We start from the raw sequence: 27710 nt of genomic DNA, 5'->3' as shown, positions 1-27710 counted from the left end.
TAAAATGTTATTCTTTTATTTATGTTAAATAAAAACATGAGAAAATCCTTTTTTAAAAAGGGTCAGAATATTCCTTATGTCTCCAAACCAAGTCCATGGATGCAAAGAAATGCTGAGTTCTTGATACACTTTCATGTCATAATAACCAAAGGAGACAACACGGGCTCGAGTCTTTCAGCTGCCACTTAGGAAAGTCACATGCAGTATTTGGGAAAGCAAGGAACAGAACACAGGCATGAGTATTTTCTGGAAATACCTCCTGCCCTGGCAATGAACCTCAGTACCAAATAGTTTTGTTTTCTTTTTTGTGGTCCTGATAAATTTTTAAGCCACACATCCCACTGAACTTCAATGATACAATTTCTCACAATTCCAGAATTCTATTAATTGGCAGTACAGTTTACTTGGCCAATGTGGATAATCTTATAAATTTTAAAATTACATACAATAGAACACTATTGCAAATCTTGCCAGTAGAAACATGACCCCAAGGAACTGCCATTTCCAAAACATAACTGGGCACACATTTACAATGCACCTGCTAGGTTTTGAATTCATTTGTCATTTCTGATCTACCCTAAAGACTATGCTTGAATCTCTGAAAATAAATGCTAGATTCATGATTTCTATACCCACATACTCCATAAATCCATCACAAACCCTACAGTCTGACTTAGCTTAACGGCAAATGATTCATCCAATAGGCCATGGTATGTTCACAATTCTTCAATCTTATTCAGGTTGTAAAGACGTTTTTCTACGAGTGGAGTCACTAAGAATTTCTCTGTTAGAGAAAGCATCATTTTCACCTTTGGCACACTGCCAAGATGATACTTTACTACAGAATTTATGAAACTACAATTTAGTAACTTGCAGGCTTTATTAAAAGAAAAATAAAAACAAAGAATAATTTAATATAACCCCATGTCCCAAAACTTTCTAGTTTTTTTTTTTTTTTTTTTTTAGTGCAAGAAATGCTGCATCATTGAAGCACTTGAGAATTACCATGAAATCTAACAAAAAATGTCATCAACTCAGGAGTAATAATAAAAAAGAGAAACAACCAGAGAGGCACACAGATTGTTGTTTTTTTAAAAGGATTTTTATACTATATTAAAAAACCACAAAATAAAAAAGGGATCCATCAACATGTATCTTAGAAGTCCTTCCAAGAGTCTTGGTATGCAACAGCCATGGAGGCTGTGACCTTTTTCCTTCTTTTCTCAGCCTGCAGTTCATTTAAGGATCACCGGAGATGACTCGTGCTCTAGTTCTTAAAATCAAACTTGTTCTGCCAAATCCAAGACCCTGAATTTGTCCAAATTGTAGAAACATGCTTTTACCACCCGTCCACCAAAATACCTCCCATTCAAGTCAACAACCGCTGAAAGGCAAACAAAAGACAGTTAATATAGGTATCCTATAAGATAAAGGTTTAACTTTAATTAAACAGTAACTTTACTTGTAAAGATTAAGGCTGTAAATTCAGCTTTTTTATTCTTTAATATTTAGCTGTACAACTAACCTTTAATTGCTGATTCAACTCTCTCAAATTCTAAAAATATCCGTACTGCTTCATCATCAGGGGCACCAGGAATCTGGAAGAAAATGAGAGCGTGATAAGTAAAGGGATTTGAGATTGCACTGAATGAGTTTTCTCTTTTAAATGATTTCTCAGAGTGAATATTCTAATTATCATCATATACAGTCAAGTAGTTGTCAAATACCAAGGAAATAAGTATAATTTGTTCATCATCAAAAATGTACTGAATGCCTGTTTTTATGACAGGCATTGTTAGGTGCCAGGAACACAGGGCTAGGCAGTGTCTGACCTCATAAAGGCCCTGTGCCAGCTGATGATGTAAACAAATAATTATGTGGTCAACAAACAGCAATAGGATAAAGAAACAGAGGAAGCAGAGCTTTCAGATTAAAAAGGTTGGTGCTCTAGTAGCCTTTCACGTCAGGTCTCATTTTGACTAGCTCTGTCTAGCTTTCCTAGCCCTCTGTAATTCCACCCACCTAAGCACTTCTGCTAATCCCCAAGGGGCCCATCCATTCCATTTTGGTAGTCCTGATCTTCACTGTCTCCTACGAGCCATTATCCCAATCAGAATATCCTTCCCTGAAAATCCCACCTGTTCAAAGCGCAGCCCATAACTGCTATTGCTCACAAGGCAGTCTCTATTTTTTTCACTGATCTAATCCTTTTCTCAACTCCTGATCTTAGTCAATACTACCTAGTCTAGTCACTGAATATCCTTTAGTTATTTTATATGTGTTTCTTTTGTGTTTCTTTAACTGAACACACCGAGAGAACAGAGCATGCTTCCTGTAATCCAAGTGCTCTCCGCACAGTGCAGTGCATGTGAGAGGCACTAAATACTCACCAAATGACTGAAACCAAAGGCATATCTAAGGAACTAAACTACTGAGCACACTAGAATCAAGGTCTTCAGTCATCATACTGATCCTCGATCATGAAGCATTCCTGTTTCTTCACCAAATAAAACTCGAAGTCATTGTCTTTATGTTTAAAACTGTAATAATTGAGCAAGATAACAAATAACCAATGCCTGTCACCTTCTGCAGTAAGAATGTTACTTACAGCATACCCTGTCCTGTTTGTAGAAAATGTTTTGTAATCTGCCAATTACAACTTGTGTTATAAACATCAAAAGAAAATGCTCTTACTTCAAATATCACACATTTTCCAACTTTGCCATATTTTTCACATTCTTCCTTGGTTTCAACTTCCAAGTCTTCATCCACCTCTCCCGCACCAACCATGTTCTTTAAACACAAAAATAAACAAATTCAAGTACCAAGTATAACTTACAAACACCTAGCAGAGGTATATAAATATGACTTAGTGATGGTAAAATGTTCTCAATCCCAAATAACATAATGAAAAATTTCATCCCCAAGGTACCCAAAAGCTAGTATTTCTTAAAACACTAAAACATTTATTAAGCCTATAAAGAGTTACAAAAGCATCTATGCAAGCACCAAAATGTATAAACTATCTGAAGCTCTAGCAATTTCAAACATTTAATTACTCACTGCAGTCTTAAACACTGTACTTAGCAAAGAGACTTACACATTAGTGAAAAATCTAAAATCAGCCTTACGTGGGATCTGCCCAAAGTATTATCTGCAGAAGTATCATTTTCAGTTTTAACTTTTAGGGGGAGCAGGGTAGGTTGGGGTGACACACACAAATCGAGGCAGGCGGACAGCTTGCTTTCCTCAGCTTCTTACCCTTAGTAGGACCACTTTAGTAGGACACTTCAGTATTTCAGTCAGCGGATTGGAATCTGACTTCTTGGATGCATCTGTATCAAGACATATCATTAGATGTGTTACAGAACTGAGTCCTACTTCTAATAATTAATTTAATTTCAATAGCGATCCCCACCATTTATGTCCTAGGCATCTACACAATTGGGTCTTTGAGCGAAAACACTGCCTTATCTGCCGTGAAAGCCTCTGCTTTGCTTTGGCATGTTTTTACAATAGCATCTGGATGTTTTGAGCCTCCACCATCACCTGCAATTTTTGCTCATTTCACTTCCCAAAAGGCTGGCAGGGCATGTGAGTGATAATTCCTATAGGTGAGTTGACTTGCAGCAAACGTTCAAGGTCACAAGCCCAGGGGAATATGGAGTTACTAATCCAGCCACCGGCTGCCTTACTTCAGATAACCTCGTAAGTCGGAACGACTGTTGGTTTCTGGCACTCACCTGTCAGGCTTGTGATGTATCCTAAGCTGTGCATGAACAGGGCTGCCAGAAAAGTTTTCTTCTTTCTTTAACAAAGGAAGTTCAGCTAGGCTGACTCAGACTTAATTTCCCTGATTAAAATGCTAACATATGTTTGTCTCTTTCCTGAATTCCCTCAATACAGAACAGACTGTAAAAATTAAATGAAAATAAAACACCAACTAGGCATCGTTTACCAAGAGACTGCAACATAACATTAGATCTCGCAAAGCAAACAATCTGTAAGAGAATCAGAAATCCCATCTATACCGAAAGGGCAAGAGGGAAAAGTAGAGACGACCTCTGAGGTGGAGATAGCAGGTATATTCACTGCCACACTATATGGCTCTGTCCTTCATGCTCTAAACACATAACCAAGATTGCTTCCTGAGGACTATTCATTTTCTGCCCAAGTCTCTCACCATCTTTTCCTCCACAAGCCTTTATCTCTCTACCTCTGTTCTGAAAAAATAAAGATGAGCCTCAGGATTCCTGGTTTCACAAAACAGAAGTGGCAGTGCATCATATGATCAGGATGGCCTGTGTTCTAGTGATGGGGGGGCCAGCCCTCTCCCTCTGGCCACACTCGTCATTGTCCCCCTGCTGGCACATCAGGATCAAGACTGGCCATGTCTGATATGGATGGGGCCAGTCCTTTCCCTCTAGTCACACGCTTCCCTGGGGACACACCTTTCTCTGTGGCGTCGCCCACGATGATCTTGCCGCCACGCTTGCTGGTCTTCTCCACTGACAAGGCAGTGCTCAGGCCCTGCTCGTGCTTCCCCAAACCCTGGCCCTCCCGGAAGCCGTACTTCTGCATGATCTTGTGCGCCACCGTGCCCCTGGCAGGAGTAGAAGGGAAAGGACTCAGCCTTGACATAGTCAACTGGAGATAGGTTGTATTTTTACATCACAACAACCTCCTTCTGGAGAGAGTGCATGCTCCACAGGGGTTTCAACAAAGTCACTCATTAACTAGGAGTGGGCTATTAGATGGAAGCTGTGGGGATGTGCAGCATGAAAGAAATAGAAAAAGTTATGACTAAAATCCAGAATATCCTGTTGTCTTGGAGGGAAAATGTCAGTTTCTCTGGTGGAGTCTCCTCAGTGCCCTGCTAGGAAACACAAGACCTTTTGTGTGCTCCGGACCTGCACTGCCACATACTTATGACCACAGTTTATTAAAAAGTGGCTATCAAAAAGTATGAAGTTTCATATAATGAAGATGATCCCATTTTCCTAAATAGCACAGGAGAGTTTCCAACGACAGACTATATAAATGAAAGAACGCTTAGAGATCACCTATTTAACAAATGAGAAATAAACGGTGGCCAAGATTAGCTGACTAGCTTAAGGGGTGGACTTAGAAGTAATGCAAGACGCCATATTAGAAATTATTTGTACAGGCTAGGTGCAGTTGCTCACACTTGTAATCCCAGCACTTTGGGAGGCCAAGGTGGGTGGATCACCTGAGGTCAGGAGTTCAAGACCAGCCTGGCCAACATGGTGAAACCTCATCTCTACTAAACATGTAAAAATTAGCTGGGCATGGTGGTGTGCACCTGTAGTCCCAGCTACTTGGCAGGCTTAGGCAGGAAAACTGCTTGAACCCGGGAGGCAGAGGTTGCAGTGAGGCGAGATCGCACCACTGCACTCCAGCCTGGGCGACAGAGTGAGACTCCATCTCAGAAAACAAATAAATTATTTGTACAGCTGTTAATGCTAGAGCTGAAACTGGACCCCACAACTCTCAGTCACTGCTTTCTGTAACAACCAAATGGCTCTCACACTGTGCTCTGAGGTGCGGCATGGGTGTGAAGGGCACCCCAACCCCATGACCACTGCTGCTTAGGGCTTAAGCCACAAAACCCCGCTTCAACTGGAACTGCACCTACATTACTTCCTGTATTTAATTCCCTTAACATTTTCATTTGAACAAACCATTCTAGGGCTAAAAAGACCAGAAACTGCTGAATGGTACCATCTTGCATCTTTCCTAAGCACAAGTTAAAGATGTAACTCCTGGTTAAAAGCAAATTCAGTAAAAAGTCAGTTTTTATCATAAACAGGGAAAACAAAACAAAACAAAACAAAACCAGCTTCATGTGTGTCCAACCCTCCAGCACACAAAGCTTCCTGCAGCAACGGCCATGTCCTATGTCTGCACCATCCAACACGGTCACCACTTGCATGTGGTCACTGAGCACTTGAAAGGAGACTAGTGAGTTTCAACCCCACTCGCTGTCTCACCGGCTGCATCTCTGCTACAGGCAGCAGCCAGCAGATGCAACACAGCACAGAACAAAGCCTTCGTGTGATACCGCTGCATGGGACAGCCGTTTCACAGGACCAAAGTCAACAACACAGAATATCTTCTTAACCAAAATGTTTGCCAAGCCCAGCACGGTTTAAAAAAACCCCCAAGCCCCACCTGAGTGTCAGCCTTACAGTCAAATTTTATATGCTGGCAAACAAATGTCTACTTGTAGTTAGAATGACCCTGAGTTTTTTAGACCAAAGGTTTAGAACCATGACCTCAAAGCAAATGGCCCACTTTATCAGGAAAAAAAAGGTATCACCTGCCGTTTGGAGATAGTAAGTCAGCTCTGATTCATACGAGCTATTTTATTTGCAAATGTTATGAAGGCAAATGTAAACATTAATCAGGTTCTGTGCCTGTCTAGAAAAATAATGTTCAACATCAAAATGAGTCAAAACTTCTACTGGGAGGTTGCTGTTTTAAACAAGCCCCATCATTACATGGGAACACGCTCCACATGATTGGGCAGGCACTGTGTGACCTGCACACACCAAGAGTCTCCCCACAGCCTGAATGTCCTCAGTTTCAAACAAGCTGCATCTATTGAAAGGGCTATCAATGCTTCACACTGTCTCTCAGGTCCTTAGATAAGAACATTAAATCATTACCCCATGTTAGCAAGGAAGGAGTTGCTAGGTCCGGTTGGAGATCTCGGTCTGTCTTGTTCCTCGTACACTGGGGGAGGAATGGCTGCTTTGGAAGACTGTGATCGAGGTCTTGAGTCCTCTTCATAAGGAAAATCTCGGGGTACTATTGGAGAAAAATAAAGTAGGCTCACCAAAATACTACAGAAAACACTTTGAAACCTCACTTGTATCAATTATTTATCTTGAACAAATTTAACCTATTTTTTGGTTTACCACAAGGAGAAAAACACCACGTCAATTTTACAGCCTTTATATGACTTTTTTTTAAAACCACAGAGGGAGGACACTACTTTCCTGATTCTAACTTTCCTTTTGCTATTTCTATCTCCTCAAACGTCCTTTTTTTTTGAGACGGAGTCTCGCTCTGTCACCCAGGCTGGAGTGCAGTGGCCCAATCTCGGCTCACTGCAAGCTCCGCCTCCCGGGTTCACGCCATTCTCCTGCCTCAGCCTCTCCGAGTAGCTGGGACTACAGGCACCCGCCACCACGCCCGGCTAATTTTTTTGTATTTTTAGTAGAGACGGGGTTTCATCGTGGTCTTGATCTCCTGACCTCGTGATCCGCCCACCTCGGCCTCCCAAAGTGCTGGGATTACAAGCGTGAGCCACCGCGCCCGGCCTCAAACGTCCTTTTTATATCTTACTGAAATGTTATTTACCCTTTAAAATCTTCTTCAATGAATATTCTTGCCGGAAAGATCTTCTGTATGTTCTAAAGAGATACAATCTGGCCATCTTTTAACTCCTGCAGTACCTTGGGTGCACCTGTCTAGACCCCGACCTCACTATCTCATCAGCCTCATGGCCCACAAAGGTCTCCGAGGTTAGGGGCTACGCACTGGAGCGGTGGCTTCAACCCTAGTTACATGAAAGTCAGCAGGACGCTTTAAGACCATCCAGATGCCTGAGCCCCACTCCCAGAGACTGGTTTCAATTGGGGTTTTTTGTTTGTTCGTTGTTTTCACATAATAGGTATTTCATAACATCTTAGAAATTATCTTCTTTAAAAGATAAATAATTCAACAAGTTTTAAAAAGTACTATAAATGAGAATATCCGCTTGGGATAGTTTAAGTATGGTCCAATCCAGAGAATGGAAAAATGACCTAGATGATATTAAGAAGTCCAATCCCAGCCCCAAATTCTAGAGCAGATCACTGCGAGAAGGAACAGTGGGTGAGGGTGTTTTGGCAACGCAATGACACGCAAACCCACCTGCACTGAAATGGAAAGGGAAGAAAAAATCTAATCGAGGAAGGCACTGCCACCTTGTGGAGGGTCATGAATATAACAGCCTCTAAACCTCTGAGTTACAGAACTGTAATGATCTGCTGTTTTAACTCCAAATGAATCTAACAATAAATAAGAAATGTTAATGAAATCAAAGTGAATTGCATAAAAAAGAGATGGATCCCACTGCATGAAATCCAAGCCTCACAGCCTGGCATAGAAAGGTCCCTGCAGGAGAGCACTGCATTCTGAGATCCAGGTGTGGCCTCAGGTGACAGAGCCAGGCAGGCTTGCAGGCCGTTTCCCTCTACACTCAGGAAACCTGGGGGCCCAAGCTGAGATCCCCCATGATTGGGTTAAAGACCTGTATCAGAATAAAAGAGGAAGAAACAGATCTACTTACACTCTTTGTCTTTCTCTACCAGAGAAGTGGGTGGGGCAATGGCAGCTCCGCCCATACCTGCAAAACCACAAATCCAAGCATTAAAGGAGGTTTCCGATGCCAGACTCCCAAAGGACTATGACACACCATATATCTATCGCCCACCCCCCTAAGATAAAACTAAAAAAGGAGGACCTGCTACTTCAGATGACCTTCTGCTACATATAAACAAACCTCTGATGCTAGGATTTAAAATGTAGAAAAGTGGCAACACTCCCTCAGATATGCAAAATTGTTCCTTCATAAAAGGAACTCAAGAGCCCCACAATGTAGTCTGCAAACGAATTTTAAGGCAAAACAATACAACCAAGAGAACCAGCAGTTACTTTAAAAAGAGAGTAATGTAACTATTCACCAAGAGCAATACCCATCAGGCCCTTTATACACATGGCCTCGTTCAGGCTTCACAGACCTCTGAAGTAGATATTACTGCATCCAGTTTACAAATAAGAGAATGATCAGAGGGGAGTGAATCAACAGAAAGGGAGAAAACCCAGCTCCCAGTGTTGCCAAATCTCCCCCACCACACAGCACGCTCCTTTTCCAGGGTGCAAACCACTGGAACTAAACACACATTTGAAAGTGTGGGTCCTTCTGGCTCCTGAAGAAACTGCTGCATGTTGTCACTATTCCTGGTGTATTTCCTGGACAACGAATGGTGAACACAAACAAACCAAAACAGATAAGACAGATCTTTTCTATCTGGTATCCAACAACTGGAAGGAGAACACCAGTGGAGACCACAAGGAATTTTGCATTAGGTATAAGTCCTAACATACATGGATTACGTATACATAATATTACATAATACATATGTATTATAGCTTAATCAACAATGAAATAAAAACAAAATGTAAAACTTTAAAAATTGATTACAGGCCGGGCGCGGTGGCTCACGCTTGTAATCCCAGCACTTTGGGAGGCCGAGGCGGGCGGATCACGAGGTCAGGAGATCGAGACCATGGTGAAACCCCGTCTCTACTAAAAATACAAAAAATTAGCCGGGCGTGGTGGCGGGCGCCTATAGTCCCAGCTACTCGGAGAGGCTGAGGCAGGAGAATGGTGTGAACCCGGGAGGTGGAGCTTGCAGTGAGCCGAGATTGTGCCACTGCACTCCAGCCTGGGCGACAGAGCGAGACTCCGTCTCAAAAAAAAAAAAATTAAAAAAAATAAAAATTGATTACAAAGTCATGCTGCATCAGCACAAAATGTTTGACAAAAGAAATTATTCTGGCTGGACGCAGTGGTTCACTCCTGTAATCCCAGCACTTTGGGAGGCTGAGGCAGGCAAATCACTTGAGGCTAGGAGTTTGAGACCAGCCTGATCAATATGGTGAAACCCCATCTCTACTAAAAATGCAAAAATCAGCTGGGCATGGTGGCGCACACCTGTAATCCCAGCTACTTGGGAGGCTGAGGCAGAAGAATCATTTGAAACTGGGAGACAGAGGTTGCAGTGAGCTGAGATGGCACCACTGCACTCCAGCCTGGGCAACAGAGCAAGAGTGTCTCCCCCCAAAAAAAAAAAAAAAAAAAAAAAAAAAAAAAAGGCTTGGTGCTATGGGTCATACCTGTAATCCCAGGACTTTGGGAGGCTGAGGTGGGTGGATCACTTGAGGTCAGGAGTTTGAGACCAGCCTGGCAAACATGGTGAAACCCCATCTCTACTAAAAATGTAAAAATTAGATGGGTGTGGTGGCACACATCTGTAATCCCAGCTACTCTGGAGGCTGAGGCAAGAGAATTGCTAGAACCCAGGAGGTTGGAGGTTGTGGTGAGCCGAGATTGCACCACTGCACTCCTGCCTGGGCAACAGAGTGACTCCATCTCAAAAATAAATACATAAATTCTTCTAAAGAATTATTCTAGAAATTATTCTAAAGCCAGTGTCCATGCATTTTGATTAACAGGACTGGACCATATAAAATCCTCAAGGAGAAGTATGAACCTGAGTAAAACCTTCTTCTATTTCTTTTGAAATACTTCTATGATCATTTTACTAACCTTGTCACTAGGACCTAGAGTGATTACGACTCTGAAAAGCAGATTAGCTCTAATAAGTTCAGTTAAAAAAATTCAGGGTGATTACTGGAAATCTGCTACTAATCACATTAAAATAAGAACATCAATCTGTCAACAACTATACATATAATGGGCATGCCACTACTTCCCTATCATGAGCTACAAGGTCAAACAAAGTCTTCTCATCAAAGCTATCTAGTTCCTGCTGGTGTTTAAGAAAAAAAACAAATGTCCTTAGTATGGAAAGCATGCCTCCTTATTAAAAAGGGCAGTCAATTTATAAGCTGGAAGAACGAGACCTACAAATATTCAACCTATATACTGAATTCCAAAACAAGTTAATAAAAACCAAACATTTGGGGATTAACTAAGATAGTGGATAAGAAATGTGTCACAATGCCCAACACAGACACACTCAATGTTAACTGTGCTTCTCCCCTAAGAGAAACAACAGTGGATTCAGCATAGGCCAACCGGACTGTGCTGCAGGTAAAGACAGTGCAGGAATAGATTTTAAGCTAGTCCCAAAGTATCCAATAAATAAATGTTAGAAAGTGGTTGTGAAGCTCAAAGGAAAATACATATGAAAACCCAATATAAATTAAAACTGTTACACAAATGTGTATTGCTGGGATTCCAGAAAGAAAATTACCCAAATCAATGTCAAATGAACTATTTCTCAAACTGAAAAGAAAAAGCACATAGTGGAATTGCACTTCCAGTATTTACACATGTTTAAGACATATTTGTTCACGCCTTACTTCTTTTCCTCCTCTCTCGCTCATAATCTTCATCTTCATCAGAATCTGGATCTGGTCTCCTTGCAAACCCACTTGCTTCATGTCTGTCTTTACGCCTTCTGTGATAACAAAGGAAATAAATGTTCATCACAGATGAACCAATCTAGAGACCTGAACCTGGGATGACTTCCTCTTGACCAGAAGAGATCCAAATCCTTTCACAATCAACTATTAAGTTGCAGGGGTAGAGGGGGTAGGAAGCATAACTGGTAAAAGACTAAAGTAGATAAAGTATGAAAAGTGAGAAAAATTCAAGAGATAAATTGAACCAATAAGTAAGTATATAAGAGTAACCAGCAAGAAAAAAAATGTTCCTTGACACTGACCTCTTCCAATGTTAAAGCCTATCAACATAGTAACAGTTCAATCATTTCAATCGTCTATAACACCTTCACTCATGAAATGATTCAATAAATGGGAAACAGTATATTAATATTTAATACATTAACTATCTGATAATTAATACTAAGTATTTTTAAAAAGAACTACAAATATATCCTACTACTCGTACTTTGCAAAAACATAAATAAAAGCTGCATATGAATTTTTAAAAATTCTACCTGGCTCAAAAATAGTAAAGTTAAGAAGAATATTTTAAGTACTTCAAATAGCTGTGATTTCACAAGTTGAGAATCCCTTATTCCAAATGCCTGGGACCAGAAGTGTTTCAAATTTTGGAATATTTGCATTACAATTACCGGTTCAGCATCTCTAAGCCAAAATCCCCCAATGCACATTTCCTTTGAGTGGCATGTTGGCATTCAAAAGATTTTGGAGCATTTCAGATTTCGGATTTTTGAATTAGGGATAGTCAACCTATAGCAGAGTATCAGAATAGAAAAAAATTTTCAACATCAGGTTCATAAGTTATTTTTCTAACAACTCACTCAAAATATACACTTTAGGGTCTTCAGTCTACAGGTGAAGTTTGCTGTGATTCTGAGATTTAACAGGTACAAATCGTAAAACAGTTTGATTCCTTGTAGTGACTGCTCAGATCACCCATGACAATTAACTTCAGCCTTACAGACAGCAGCAACGCTCATTCATTCACATTTTAATGAACATTTCAACTGTAAAATATCCCCAAATCCAAAGGAAGCCTTACTTTTCCCTTTCTTCTATTTCCTTTTGTCTTTCCAGCTCCCGCTGTCTCTGTCGTTCCTCTCTTTGGCGCTTCACTACTTTCTCATAATCATTAGGAAACATAGGGTCATATTCGTCAGCTAAGGGAATCAGAACTTCCCCTGCAGAAAACCCACTGGGAACAGGATCCTGAGAAAGGTAAAAACAGCAGTAAAAGTCATCTTTATATCTTACCAGTTTACTCACAGAATTAAGGGCAAAGCATATGGGAGATAAAAGGGCCTTGAACATCATCTAGCCCCCTCCTTTGTTTTATAGACAAAACAAATACCAGACAAGGCCACATGCCTAGTCAGGTGGCAGCGGAAACAGGACACAAAATTTCACCTCTTAGATTAGTACTATTTCTATAATACTCTATGGCATTTTTCCTGGAATTCCTAAATAAGCCACCACCAGCTAAAATATGTTACCAGTACTTTGAGTCAAAAAATTAGAATATTTATAGTAAAGCACTGAATACTTGTTTTTATAGATCTCTATGACAACTTAAAAAATAAAACAACCATGAACATCACAATCATTGTTGCAGTCATCATTTTAATAGAATAACTTCAGATTCTGATTACATGGAGATAAGAATATATGGAGATCTTAGAAAGCATCTTCTTGGTCTTTTTAATCCTCTGAACACATGTCCCTTCCCAGGTAGGCCGCATTTCAGGCACTGAGTTTGACACAAGGGGATGTAATGTCCCTTCCAGCATCATAATTTTAAGGTTCACCAAAATCAGGTTTAGATAACACTTTGTGTTTTCTCGTCTATACATTCAGAAACTTGGTCTACTCTTTGAAAGAAAGAGGTAGCCATGACAAAGAAATCAGCAAAACAAGAGAGGCAGAGCACAGCCAGTATACTAGGAAATACATGAGTAGACACAGAACTTTACCCTAGGCTGGCAGCCTTGGTCTACACGTGGTGCTGGAAGCCCCGACCCAACTTTCCTAAACCTTCCCACACTTTCTCCTGTTAGTTTTCTTAGCATAATTCTTCGTTATTATCTGTAACAATAAGATGCCTTCTCTGGTTTTCAAAGACACCTCAAACAAGCACAGGTTAGGATTAGTGTCCCCCGCTTTTTTAAAACAAGGATTCATGTCCCTGAGCGCCCAGTCTGTACCTCTTACAGGAGGTACAATGTCCAACTGTATCAAAGGCAAGAAGGTCGTTTGTAAACGTGTTTCCTGCTTGAACACAGAACTGACAAAATCAAGACAGCTTACACACCATATTAACAGACCTAAATCTAACAGTTCCTGTGTTTCATGGTTTGGTTTGACATTTTGCACTATAAAACAAACACTTCATCATTTCCTTACAATGAAATATCAGGAAATGCTATGATCCAATGAATAAGAGCGATTAGGAAAATAACTATAATCACCTCCCAGACCCTACCACTGGAAAACGTATTTAATGTAGGGCTCCTAAAGGTTAGTTATGCATTTGTATTCATTTTATAAAAGACATTTAAAAAATACAAAAGCATATGAAGATTTCTTTTCAGTTATTATTTAGAGAGAAAATGACAACCAGCCACTCAATTTATCTAACACAATTATCACAACGTGTCTAAGAGAACAAACTGTCAATATGAAGGTCTGACACTTCAAAATTTCAAAGAAAAAAACTTTTACATATAAACCCTGCTACGCTTAACAATGAAATCAATCATCCTTTTCTAAATGCTGCAATGAATAAAGTGATTTGTTCAATTTAAAAAAATTAAAATGTTAATACCCTCAATGCTGACGGGGGAGGATGGGGTAAAATTCACCCTCATATGCCGAGGTGATACTGCGCACTGCTGGGAGTAAACTGGTGCCAGAAGATTGGCCATAAAAACGGCTGATATCTTAATGCCACCTCAGAAAATCTAAGAAAATAACCCTAATTACATAGAAACATCTCTGTAAAGATGTTCATTAGAGGGCTGGGTGCAGTGGCTCATGCCTGTAATCTCAGCACTTTGGGAGGCCAAGGCATGTGGATAGTCTGAGCTCAGGAGTTCAAAACCAGCCTGGGCAGCATGGTGAAACCTCATCTCTACAAAAAATTAGTCAAGTGTGGTGGCATATGCCTGTGGTCCTAACTACTCAGTAGACTGAGGTGGAAGGATCGCTTGAGCCCAGGAGGAGGAGGTCGCAGTGAGCCATGATTGCACCACTGCTCTCCAGCGTGGTAACAGAGTAAGACCCTGTCTCAAAAATAAAAACCGCAAAAAGATGTTCACTAGGGTGGTATTTATAAAGGCAATGTAAAAGCAAATCTAGGTGGTTTTACAGTTAGGGAATACTTGAAAAAGCCTTACTCATTAAATAGGAGACTAATATTATAGGTACTAGAACCAATACACAATTACAGAAGAAATGATGAATGAGTTTTTTAATTAGATGTAGTAGGAATAAACTAGTATCAAATTTATGGGGGAAAATGCTCAATGACTAGGAATCCGCAAAAAAACACCTCCACCATGGGGTGCCTTCCCTCCTGAAGACTACCAGCGGTCAGGAACAGCACCCGCTCCCCTCAGAAAAGGATAACTCAAGGGTAAGCTGCAGCCACAGCCCGGCCCAGAACATAAGCAGAACAGGCAGCAGACGGCGCCCAACCCAGAACAGTGATGCGAAACAGACGGGCAGGAGTGTGCCCTTGGGGCTGCCCCAGCCTGATGCAGCCCTTCCCACAGGTGGTGGGGAGGACAGGCACGCAATGCTAAGAAACCATCTTGATAGCACTATAATTAATCTTTTGGTCATTTTTCATCAAGCGGTTTTGTGCAATTCATCATGCTGTTTAAATGACCACAGTCATTATTTGAATTCCATCTGTGGAAAGATAAACGTATACTTAAATTGTGGGTATAATTTTAACTAGTTTATTCACTCATTTTGTCTAGTTTTAACTATGATTTTGAGTTATCCTTTTCCAGATCTTCTTCATCCTCAGTAACCCAATTTATAGAGTTGACCACGTTTGTTTTTAAACATATGTAAAATCACTGGAATCATAATGGTTAGGGTGGTAAAAGTGGGTTTTAAAACCCCTTTCTCTGTTTTAATCCACAATAAATCAGTAAGTACTAACACTGTTTATGATAGCAAAAAATAGAAACAACCCATATATCCAGCATTAAAGGAATTAAATTATAGTCCATCTATACAAGGGAATACAGTGAAGCCATTAATGTGATCATACAGTCCTGTATTTTTTTGACAGAGTCACAACGTATTAAGCAAGAAAAGCAAGTTAGCAGAAGGTGGAGTAGGCACAGAATGGAAAAATATTAAGTTTTTCACTTCCGGATTGTATGACTGAAGGTAATTTGTTTTTCTTTCTGCATATCTCTAGTTTTTGATTTTTCTACAACAAACTATTTTATTTCAAATAGATAAATTTTAAAATTGGCAAAACAAAAGTAAAAATTAGGTGGAAAATAATATTGACTTGGTTTCAAAGGCCTACTAAGGAGACAGTCTGTTAAGAGTAACTTATATGCAAAATAAGCCACATGGAAAACAGAAAAATGTATCAAGGTCACAGGCAAGAGCGGGCTTACCTTCAGCCCAGCTGCTACATGCGGTGGAGTGTCCACAATTTGCCGGTCATCTGAGGAGCCACCTCGCTTCAGGTCAATGACTGGGGCGAGGACTGTACTTTGTTTCGTCCTTTGGCTCTAAAATCATCAACAACAAGGACAACATACTGAAGTTTCAAATTAAAATTCACACTGTTTGCAACAAAGATTTTCTTTCTGGTCCCTGCAACAAACCTTTGAGATATGAGAAAACCATAATCTTAAAACAACAGCCTTTTAATTTATTACTATAATCATATATTATTTTCTTCCAGCTTTTTCAAAAACATGAGATTTTCTCCATTTCTGTGAAAGGTTTACGGTAAACTTAGTCACTTTCAAAAGATACTTGGGGATGAGAGTTTTGTTCCCTTCTACTAGGATACAGAATCTTTCCTACCTCCTTTATTATGAATCTACAAAAAAAAGTTTTTAAAAGAAAACCATTTCTATACATTCAATTATTGTTAATGTTCTACCATACTTTCTTGGCCTTACACCTAAATTTTTTGCTAGACCATTTGAAAGAAAGTTGGAGACATCATGACATTTCACCCCAATCTCCTGAAACTGTGGACATTCTCCTGACAGATTACCACCCCTAATAAAATCACTAATTCCCATGTCATTTCCCATCCAGTTCACATTCAGATTCTCCAAGATATCCCCAAAATGTCCTTTAAACAGCTAATTTTTTTGAACCAGGATCCTACCAAAGTTCTTGAAATGCTTTCGGTTTTTAAGTGTCTCGATTGAGAACAGTCCCTATTCCCCATCATCATCATCACCATCATCTTCACCTCCTCTTCCTTTTTTTCCTCTGACACTATCTTGTAAAATGCTGTTTGTTCTAGATCTGTCTAATAAGCACCTGGTTATTTAGTTCAGCTTGTTCCTCTATGCCTTGTAATTCCTGAAACCTGGAGGTTAAAGGCTTGATTGAATTCAGGGTAAATGAACAGTTCAGGCAGGAACACTTCCCAGGTGAGGCAGCGTGCCCCTTCCTGCATCACACAGCAGGCACACTGCGTCAGGCTGTCCAACAGCAACGCTAAGGTTGATCATATGGGTATGGTGGTAACCATTAGATCTTTTGATTAGAAAGGTTTATTTTTCTCTTTTGCAATTTAAAGTGTTACAAATTTTCATTACCACTATAAAAGGCACAAAATAAGCCTTCATCTCTCTTGAATATAACAATACTTATAAATTTAAGCAAACAAAATTTAATCCAATTAACAACTCACAAATACGAAAGTTTAAAGAACGGAAGGGGGATTTATTAGAATCACATATTTTCTTTCTTTTTTTTTTCTTGAGATGGAGTCTTGCTCTGTCGCCAGGCTGGAGTATAGTGGTTCGATCTCGGCTCACTGCAACCTCCGCCTCCCAGGTTGAAGCAATTCTTCTGTCTCAGCCTCCAGAGTAGCTGGGATTACAGGCGCACGCCACCACACTGGGCTAATATTTGTATTTTTATTAGAGACAGGGTTTCACCATGTTGGTCAGGCTGGTCTCAAACTCCTGACCTAAGATGATCCACCCGCCTTGGCCTCCCAAAGTGCTGGGATTACAGGTGTGAGCCACCACGCCCAGCCAGAATCACATATTTTCTATTATTATTATTTTCTATTCAATATAGAGTTGGCCCTCTGTTATCTACAGGTTCCACATCTAACCCCAGTCTGAAAATATTAAGAAAATACAACAATACAACAGAAAATACAAATAAAAAAACCAATATGGTATAACAACTTTTTACACAGCATTTACATTGTGTTAGGTATTGCAAGCAATCCAGAGATGATTTAAAATATGGGAGGATGTGTGTTGGTTATGTGCAAATACCACACCATTTTATATAAGGGACTTGGGCACTCTTGGATTTTGGTATGGGTGGGACAGGGGGGGTCCTCGAACCAATCCCCTGTGGACACCAAGAAACAACTCTGTATTTTTTCAAACGGAGATACAAATGAAACCACAGCTTCAAATTTTCTCTACCAAATAAATACCCTCACAGGTTTGGCTAGGCCAATCTAGTATTCTGAGTAACTAAACAGCCTAAAAGAATGTAATCTTCACTTCCCTTAAAAAAAAAGCCCCACAAAACTAACTGTACACAGCAATCTCAAAAGTTTTATAAAGTTAGCAGAAATAACTTCACAAGCTACCTCAGGTTTTAAAAATCTATATGAGGCCGGGCACGGTGGCTCACATCTGCATCTTTCCTACAAAGCAAAAGTTACACAAAATCTACAAAGATTTTATAAATGTACTTTTAAAAAAAATTAAAGAGAAAAACGAGGTTTTGCTAACCTTCCTTACATTTGGAATGAAAGCTTGTTTTAAAAAAACAAAAAATACTGGCATCCAAAAAATCTAAATCTGGTGATGAATTTAAAAAAGACAAAAAAACTCTCTACAATACTGAACAATCAAATGTAAGCACTTCCATGTAAGTATCTATTGATGTGGTAAAGGGAAAAGAAAAATGAGTAGAACTTTAAAAAAAAAAACCTGTGTATTGGCTGGGCACGCTGGCTCACGCCTGTAATCCCAGCACTTCGGGAGGCCAAGGCAGGCGGATCACGAGGTCAGGAGATCGAGACCATCCTGGCTAACACGGTGAAACCCCGCCTCTACTAAAAATACGAAAAATTAGCCGGGCGAGGCGGCGGGCGCCTGTAGTCCCAGCTACGCGGGAGGCTGAGGCAGGAGAATGGCGTGAACCCGGGAGGGAGGAGCCTGCAGTGAGCCGAGATCGCACCACTGCACTCCAGCCTGGGAGACAGAGCGAGACTCCGTCTCAAAAAAAAAAAAAAAAAGCCCACTCCTGGGGCTCCAGCCTGAACTACAGTTTACCAGAATATCAGGAGTATGGCTACAAAATTAAACAAGTTCTCACTCAATCTTAGACCTCCACTACTTCAGTTTGAAAACCAGTGTCACTGCTGCTTCAGAGTACTGTTTTGTTTGTTTGTTTTTGAATCTTGGTCTGTCGCTCAGGCTGGAGTGCAGTGGCATGATCTCGGGTCACTGCAAGCTCCACCTCCTGGGTTCACGCCATTCTCCTGCCTCAGCCTCCTGAGTAGCTGGGACTACAGGCGCCCGCCACCGCGCCCACGGTGTTTCACCTTGTTAGCCGGGATGGTCTTGATCTCCTGACCTCGTGATCCACCTGCCTTGGCCTCCCAAAGTGCTGGGATTACAGGTGTGAGCCACCGCGCCCAGCCCCCACAGAGTACTGTTTTTCTTCATTCCTACCCCATGAAATGTTCCTATTCCCAGAAGCCAGGAGTAGCAAAGCGGCCTTAAACTCCTCATTCCTCTCCCCCTACAAATGCTTAACACCATTTACCCAATACAAAGGCAGAAGAGCAAGCTAAAACCAAATTCCTTGCCATCCTAATGAGGAACCTGCTCTGGAGGCCTCTGCTCTCATGCTCTGGGCTTGTCTTTACCTTTGCCTGAGTGAGAGCTGCCTTCTTCACCTGAAGCTGAGACTGCAGAAGTTTGAAGTTTTTGGACCAGCCTTCTGTTTTTGAGTCACTGGTCTCCACTCCTAGGTCATCGTACAGGGACATCTTTTCTTCAGTTTAATGCTGAAAGGCAAAAGGGGTGGGGATTAAAGAATGCACAATTCAATAAAGGCTTTTCTTTTTTTTTTTTTGAGACGGAGTCTTGCTCTGTCACCCAGGCTGGAGTGCAGTGGCGCAATCTCGGCTCACTGCAAGCTCCGCCTCCCGGGTTCACACCATTCTCCTGCCTCAGCCTCTCCGAGTAGCTGGGACTACAGGCGCCCGCCACCACGCCCGGCTAATTTTTTGTATTTTTAGTAGAGACGGGGTTTCACCGTGGTCTCGATCTCCTGACCTCGTGATCCGCCCGCCTCGGCCTCCCAAAGTGCTGGGATTACAAGCGTGAGCCACTGCGCCCGGCCAAGGCTTTTCATGTTAAAGTAAGTATCATGAAATTTTAGAGGTAAAAGGTCCAGGACCTTTCAGCAACAGAGGCCCAGGCTCCTGGTACCATTAATGTAGGGCTCTTCCTGATACATGAAGCTACACCATGGATTATTTTAAAAATATGCCTCTAGAATTCATTTTTCCATCTATAAGATCATGCAGTCAAGTGATCCATGAGTGAAATCCTTCACTGCTGGGGCACATAATGAGGTAAGAATTGGGACATTATTAATTACATATATCCAATTTTTTAAAAATTCTATTTATGTCAGTGCCAAAAAGTAGAAGCCTTACAAAAACACAAATTAGCAGGTTGATGTAGCACAACTAGCTACCCTTTTATAAAGAAAAAATTTAAACATACTCTTAGGGAAAAAAATGACAGAAATGATCTCTTAGATGTGATTTTGTCAATTACAATTATCAAGGGGGGGAGCAGACCGGTTAAATCTTAAATACTCTGATTTCCTCATATCGCACCAAGTGGAAATTTGTCATCTTTAATGATAGCGATTACAAAGAGACAATCAACAATCTGCATGTGAAGAGCAACACACAGCTTCCGTGCAGAACAGAGGAAAACGCGGAAACAAAAACCAAGTCAGCAGGCGCAAAGTATGACATGCAATGCAGCATCGGCAGCAGGTCCCCATGAAAGCCCAGCACTGCACAGACACGGATGCTGGGGTTTAGTGAATCAATCTGCCCAAGGCCACAGCAGAAGCCCCTTCCAATCCAGCCAGGCCAACTCCAGAGCCCTCGCCAGTGAACCCCAACTGCCACTTTTTAAAAGAACTCAACATACTGAAACCCGCCAACATAGCTTACTTCTTCAAATAAGAAATCAATTTCACAGACAGAAAGAGAACACAATTTAAACAGAAACCCACAAATTGCAAGTAAATGCTTAGCACAGTAGTTCCCAATTTATGGACAAATAAGTCTGTCAGTTCCCAGGGGGCCCGTAAAGCATTTTCCCATGGAAACCGTGTTATCAAAAAGCCTAATTTGCTTGTGTTCTGTGGCTCAGAAGAGAAGGAAAATATTTAACACATACCCTCCTTAGGTCTGATTCGGCAAGCATTTCTCTTGAAGGTACTCTCACTTCTCAGCTCCCCCACTACCAGGATTCTAAGACCCTGCCACCCCAACACCTTAGCTAATGTTGGTACAGCACTGTGTGGAGTGGGGGACGGAGTGCACACCAACTTCTGTTCCCTCAGAAGAACTGCCCTGGTCTTAAGTACAGTAACTCCCTGCCTGAAGTCAGCACCCCAGAAAACTGTTACCACTTTTTAGTTTCTTCCATTCCTTCATACGTGAACCCTCAGATTAACTAAAACCTCTCCATTTTGATTTTTAAATGAAAGGTCCCCGCAAGGCCATAGAGAAGCAGGGAAAGCAGACTGTCCAGGGGTATTGATGGCCAACTGCTCAAACGAATCACATAAGAATGAAGGGATGGTCGGGCACGGTGGCTCATGCCTGTAATCCCAGCACTTTGGGGGGCATAGGTGGGAGGATCACTTGAGGTCAGGAGTTAGAGATCAGTCTGGCCAACACGGTGAAACCCTGTCTCTATTAAAAATACAAAAATTAGCTGGGCATGGTGGCGGGCACCTGTAATCCCAGCTACTCGGGAGCGTGAGGCATGAGAATCGCCTGAACCTGGGTGGCGGATGTTGCAGTAAGCCAAGATCGCACCACTGCACTCCAGCCTGGGTGACAGATGGAGACTCCGCCAAAAAATTAAAAAAAAGAAAAGAAAAGAATGAAGGGATGCTGGGATGCAGACAGACTCTCCTCCTGATTCGTGTCTTCAGTGCCAAACTGCACTTTTTCAGGAACTTGGGGATGTCTCATGACAGGCCTGAAGCACTGAGGCCAAATCAAGAAAAAATAATGAACTCCATTCCTTAAGAAATATGGCTGAAATATAACCATGTCCTCAAAGTCTTGGAGGGAATCCCCTGATGTCCACTTCAGAGCCTAGTTTAATAACTCTGAACTCCAAGAAAACCTAGATCCAGTTTGTTTTGTTCACTGCTCTATCCCCAGGCTAAGATCAATATCCAACCCATAGCTAAATAGGAAATGAGGCCAAACTGCAGTTTATACTCCATTTGCGAAGCTCTCTCAATTAGAAATTTCTGGCCAACAATCACCGGCAAGAAGGAAGAACACTGCACCAAATAGCTTTTGAGGCTTTTGTACACTTTTCTTCCAGCTTACCCGAACTCAAAACTCATTGTTCATATCTAGATACATACCCTTAAATCTTAATCTAAAAAAACTCAAAACAGAGCAACAGCACAGAAAAACCATGCTGAGTGTCCAGCTTAGCACTGTGGCTCCCAAACACACTTCTTCAGAAATGACCATGCACCTTTCATCTAACTTAGTTTAATCTTTTGAGCCCTCTTCATCCAATTGGTCACCAAACCAAAGCCTATTGAACTACGGGTTCCTCTGTTCCTTCTTTATTCCTTAAAATGGAAGGCGAATACTAACACATTCTGACAAATAAATAATGCGACTTTCTGGGAAATCACAAACACAAAGATAAATCAGAATTTGTTTGCAACTCAAACTGAACTCTAGATATTTGCTTTTCTCAATACAGACCATCTCCAGTATGAGAATCTGAAATCCTTCAAAACCTAAAACGTTCTGAGCAACAACATGACCCCAAAGTAGAACATTCCACACCAGGCCAGGTGCGGTGTCTCGCACCTGTAATACCAGCACTTTGGGAGGCTGAGGCGGGTGGATCACGAGGTCAGGAGATCGAGACCATCCTCGCTAACACGGTGAAACCCTGTCTCTACTAAAAATACAAAAACAAAATTAGCCGGGCATGGTGGCGGGTGCCTGTAGTCCCAGCTACTCAGGAGGCTGAGGCGGGAGAATGGCGTGAACCCGGAAGACAGAGCTTGCGGTGAGCCGAGATTGCACCACTGCACTCCAGCCTGGGTGACAGAGTAAGACCTGTCTCAAAAAAAAAAAAAAAAAAAAAAATCCACACTTGACTTCATGTGATGGGTCACAGTCAAAAACGCAGTGAAATCTTTTTGCATGCATAAAATTATTACAAGTATGCCATATATTGCATATTCAGGCTATGTGTAGAAAGTATATATGAAGCATACATGAATTTTGTGTTTAGACATGGGTCGCATCCTCCAGATATCTCATTATGTATATGCAGGCATTCTAAAAATCTAAAAATATCCAAAATCTGAAGTACTTCTGGTCCCAAGCATTTTGGGTAAGGGATACTCAACCCATTTCTCTTTATAACTTGAGAACTTTACCAAAAGTGTTTATGAATACGTTAGTGCCACCAGAAACGGGTTAACCAAATGCCCATTAAACTTCGAGGGGAAAGATTCACTTATTTATTTTTGCATCTACAATTTCTGTCATACAGCAGGCATTTAATAAGCTTTATTAAAATACTAATAATGGGCCGGGTGAGGTGGCTCATGCCTGTAATCCCAGCACTTTGGGAGACCGAGGCGGGCAGATCATTTGAGGTCACGAGTTTGAGACCAGCCTGGCCAACATGGTGAAACCCTGTCTCTATTAAAAATACAAAACTAGCCGAGTGTGGTGGTGCACACCTGTAGTCCTGTCCCAGCTGAGACAGGAGGGTGAGATAGGAGAATCGCTTGAACCTGGGAGGCGGAGGTTGTAGTGAGCCGAGATCGCACCACTGCACTCCAGCCTGCATGATAGGGCGAGACTCTGTCTCAAAAAAATAAAATAAAAAATAAATAGGCAAAGAGGCAGCACTGGGGAATAAGGGAAGGAGGTAACCCCCAGGAAGGGAGGCAACACTCCTCATCCTCCCCAGAAGAGTCAACTCTGATGAAAAGAGTTCTCTAAACTTTGGGGTTAAAAATCAAGCAGCGTACTAGATCTCAGCTGCCAACAATTCTTCCATCAATAGATTCAATATTTAGCAAAAATTCAATAGCGAATTAATGAGATTTTATGAGACCACACATCTACTCTGGTTCCATGTCATTTAAGATGGCTGACTGACAATTCCAGTTGATTTGCTGCATTGCGCAAAAGTTTCAGAAATCATTAGGCAGCAAATCTCATGTTCATTTAAAGGTCCTCATTTCTCTTCTCAAACCTGCAAAACTCTTTAAATATTAGAAACTGATGTCATCTTACCAGCACCTGTTAGTTTTCTGTAACACTGAGCTTATAAAATCAAATCTCTGCATCACAGCAAATGCAAAAGAGCTTTCTTCGTTTTTCTCATTTTTACTGAACTTTAAGTTCACAGAATGGGATTAATCATAGTAACATCACACTCTCATCCATCCACACACGTATTACCTGCTTTTGTTTAATTATTATAATGCTGCAAGCACCTATGAATTCACCACCCAAAACAAGACAGGATCTAGACTAAGAAACCACACTCAACCATACTACTCCCCCAACCCATTCATGTAATTTCCCCGGAATCCTCTTCTCATTATTTCCTTGCTTTCCTCCTTTTATGTTAATTTTATTTACAGTTTTAATCTATTCCTTAAAAAGTATGCATTCTTTATTTTAGCTATATTAAACATTTATGAATATACAATAGTTTATTCATTAATTCTCCCCACCGCAACTACTGAAATGTAATAAGTACATAAATAAGGCTGGCAAGACCCAAACTTACCCTAATTAACGTTGACATATTACTTAGACAACATAACACATTTATTTCATTAGGTCTGCTGCCAGGTAACAAAAAGCTGTGCTTTGTAACACCTGGATATACCTTAAGAAGCCGGGATCAAAAGTAAATACAAATTGCTGGTTTTTATAACTTTAAAACATTTGCTATTTCCTTCCTTTTTGTGGCAACACTTCCCTTTGAGCAACCCACGTTTCATATATGCTACATTTTTTCTTAGGAAACGTAACAAACATGGTTCTGCCAGAAGGAAGAATGGTGAGTTTTCAAGATTCCACCCAAGCTGGAAAGTGTTTTTTTAAAACATGTGCAACTGGCAGGAAAAAGAACATGGAAGAGTCTTCTCAGAAGCACCCCACCTACTTATCTTTCAAGTGCATCTCAGAAGCCTTTAGTGACTATTGCCCCCACATAAAACTAACTCCCCCCAACTGGTTTCCTCAAGCATACTCAGATCACAGCAACCTTGGCAAGTTATGCTGCCTATTGTTTCACACACCGGTTTCTTCCTGCAGTGTAAGCCCCCTAAGGGCAGGGCTGTTTTTTATGTTCAGCTTTGTTTCTCTAGCTCAGCACCACGCTTGAACACTGTAAGTGGCTCTATTAATATTTTTAAAATGTGTTAGTGAATGGATGAAAAACGTTAGTGCACCTATTTAAATCACATTATTATGAAACAGTGAGATCTGCAGATCTGCTTTTTAAGCACATAACTTATGATAAGTAGGATAAAATTTAAATTGTAAACCATAATTAAGGAGAGAAAAACTACCACCACCACACAATCAATAACGAGTCAAGGTCTGAGCTCTGAGCACCTAAAGAGGCAGGCTTGTTAGGAAGAAATATTTCTATCACTAAATAGATATTCATGCATCATAAAACAAAGCATGCCTCTTTGAAGCCTAAAGAATATGGCAAGACCGGGCCCGGTGGCTCACGCCTGTAATCCCAGCACTTTGGGAGGCCGAGACAAGAGGATCACCTGAGATCAGGAGTTCGAGACCAGCCTGGCCAACATGGTGAAACCCCGTCTCTACTGAAAATACAAAAATTGGCCGAGCATGGTTGCGAGCACCTGTAATTCCAGCTACTCAGGAGGTTGAGGCCGGAGAACCATTTGAACCCGCGAAGTGGAGGCTGCAGTGAGCCGACTTACACCACTGCACTCCAGCCTGGACGATAGAGTGAGACTGTCTCAGGAGAAAAAAATATATATATATATATGGCAAATATACCCAGAAAGGAACAGGAGGGGTGGTGCACTTTGGTGTCCGTAAAAAATACAGCTAAAAAAGCATCTACCTCAAGTATAAGATCCACCATGACTTTCTAAAGAATTAAAAAAAAATTTTTCCCATACCTCCATCTGACACCCTTGTCAGTTTAATCGTTCCATTCAATCTCACACTCTGCTGTTACCAAAATGTCATAGGCTAGTATTGCAAACACAGTCCACTACAGTCACCTGTAATTTAGGCGAATAAGAGAACTTCCTTCACTGTTGACTATTATGAAAGGTTTGAGAAATGACTAGCCTGGGATCATCTGTTCCCTGCTGGGGGGAGGTCTGAAAAATTCATATGCAGGGGAGAACGGGAAGGTAATTTAAAACAAACCAGGTAAAAAGAACTCTACTTTAAATAAAGTCGCATTTAGAAGTGTACAACAATTCTCTCAAGAGCCTCCAGAAAGGTGGCAGAGCTCCACAATCGCAGAGCTCCACAATCGCACAACCTGCTCTGTTATAAACTGGACAGCACGCAGCACCTTGCTTAACTAACTCTAAAAATAAAGCCCTCTCGTTTAGCTCACTAAACTGTTAACCCATATTCCCTAAAAGTCGTCATTACGATCAAAATGTCTGCAGCCTTTATCAATAAAAATGTGGAAACTGTGTTGCATCCTTTTAAAAACTCCATCTGCTGCGGGGAGCCAGTGCACATCTACCGTCTATTTGAGTATATGCGAATCTTGCCCTTATCTAAAATATCCTATTTCCCATCCATATGCCTGGCTCTAGCAAAATAAGGACCCTCAATGGCGCTCCTTTACTGCTTCTCAAGAAACCTCCATGTTCTGATCTGACTACTCCTGGAAACACAGCACCCCCTCCTCAAACCTTTCTCTCTGCCTTACCTGCAGTTTCCAGAACGCATGTTCTGGAACAGAAGCATGACCTCCTCTCTCAAGAGAGGTCCTTCCAGACCCCACTTGCGTTTCTCAAACCAACCCGGGCCTGGGTTTTCACGCCTGCTTTCCTAGAAACCAAACCCCTGCAAGCAGGGGCAGAACCTCATTCCACCTGCATTCTCCGATCATTACACATCCTCTGGGCAAGAGGCGAAGCTCAAAGACTGCTTGGGGTCGGACGTGAGCGCTGAAACACCGCTCACGAGCCGAGGCGACGCCGGGGTTAGGGCTGCATTCCTGTCCTGGGGAGCTCCGGAGTCTGGGAAACGCCAACGTCTGCACCCTCAGTTCTGAGACCCGGGGAGGAACCGGCTCCTTTCTCTGAGCCCCAGAGAGGGGCGACTGTGCGGGGCCAGGGGGTACACGCTACGGGCTACTGGGTTCTGGTGACCAGACAACTTGGTCAGGATGCGGTGCACGAGGCGGAGGAGAAACGCTCTTCCGAACCAAAGAGCCCGAGGCAGACAGGAGGAGCAGGAGGAGGAAGGGAAGAGGGAGAAGGTCAGGGCCCAGGTCACCAGAGGCGGCGGCGGGCGGAGGGTCCCGGGCCGCAGCCGCGCGGAGAGACCAAGGCCCGCCGCGGGGACTGAGACCCTTGGAGGCTCGGGCTGCGCTGGCCCGGCCTCCGCCCCTCGCGACGGGCCTAAAGCCGCGGCCTTGCGTCTAGCGCCTCCCGGGAAGGCGCGCCCGCCTCAGGTCCCGCCAGGCCGCCCACCCGGGGCCGCCGGGGCGCGACTTACCCGGCCCGCCCGGCCGACTCTGCCCATGAGCCGCGGCGGCGGCAGCGCGGAGCCGGGCGGCACTCCGCGGAAACCCGCCGGCCGCAGGAGGCCTCGGCGGCGCCCACCCTCCGCTGAGTCCTCGGGGCGCTCGGCGGCGCGGGGTCACAGAGCGCGGGCT

The 27710-nt window shown here is 42.1% G+C and overlaps 1 protein-coding gene across 1 annotated transcript; it reads right to left on the bottom strand.

Moving 5' to 3' along the window:
- On the bottom strand, positions 1 to 27710 carry RBM17 (RNA binding motif protein 17). Its single transcript, XM_032150832.2, has 12 exons — positions 27551 to 27710; positions 19409 to 19549; positions 15927 to 16043; positions 12329 to 12495; positions 11182 to 11279; positions 8360 to 8416; positions 6690 to 6831; positions 4452 to 4603; positions 3262 to 3335; positions 2695 to 2793; positions 1526 to 1598; positions 1 to 1384 (listed from the first exon to the last, which is right to left on the bottom strand). The coding sequence occupies exons 2-12, from the start codon at positions 19529 to 19531 to the stop codon at positions 1281 to 1283; spliced, it is 1206 nt and encodes a 401-aa protein (XP_032006723.1). The 5' UTR covers positions 19532 to 19549; positions 27551 to 27710; the 3' UTR covers positions 1 to 1280.

Source organism: Hylobates moloch, unplaced genomic scaffold (genome assembly GCF_009828535.3).
Source record: "Hylobates moloch isolate HMO894 unplaced genomic scaffold, HMol_V3 SCAFFOLD_2, whole genome shotgun sequence".
Lineage (NCBI taxonomy): Eukaryota > Metazoa > Chordata > Mammalia > Primates > Hylobatidae > Hylobates > Hylobates moloch.
Note: the sequence above shows the minus strand (reverse complement) of the source record. Positions and strands in the feature narration are given on the sequence as shown.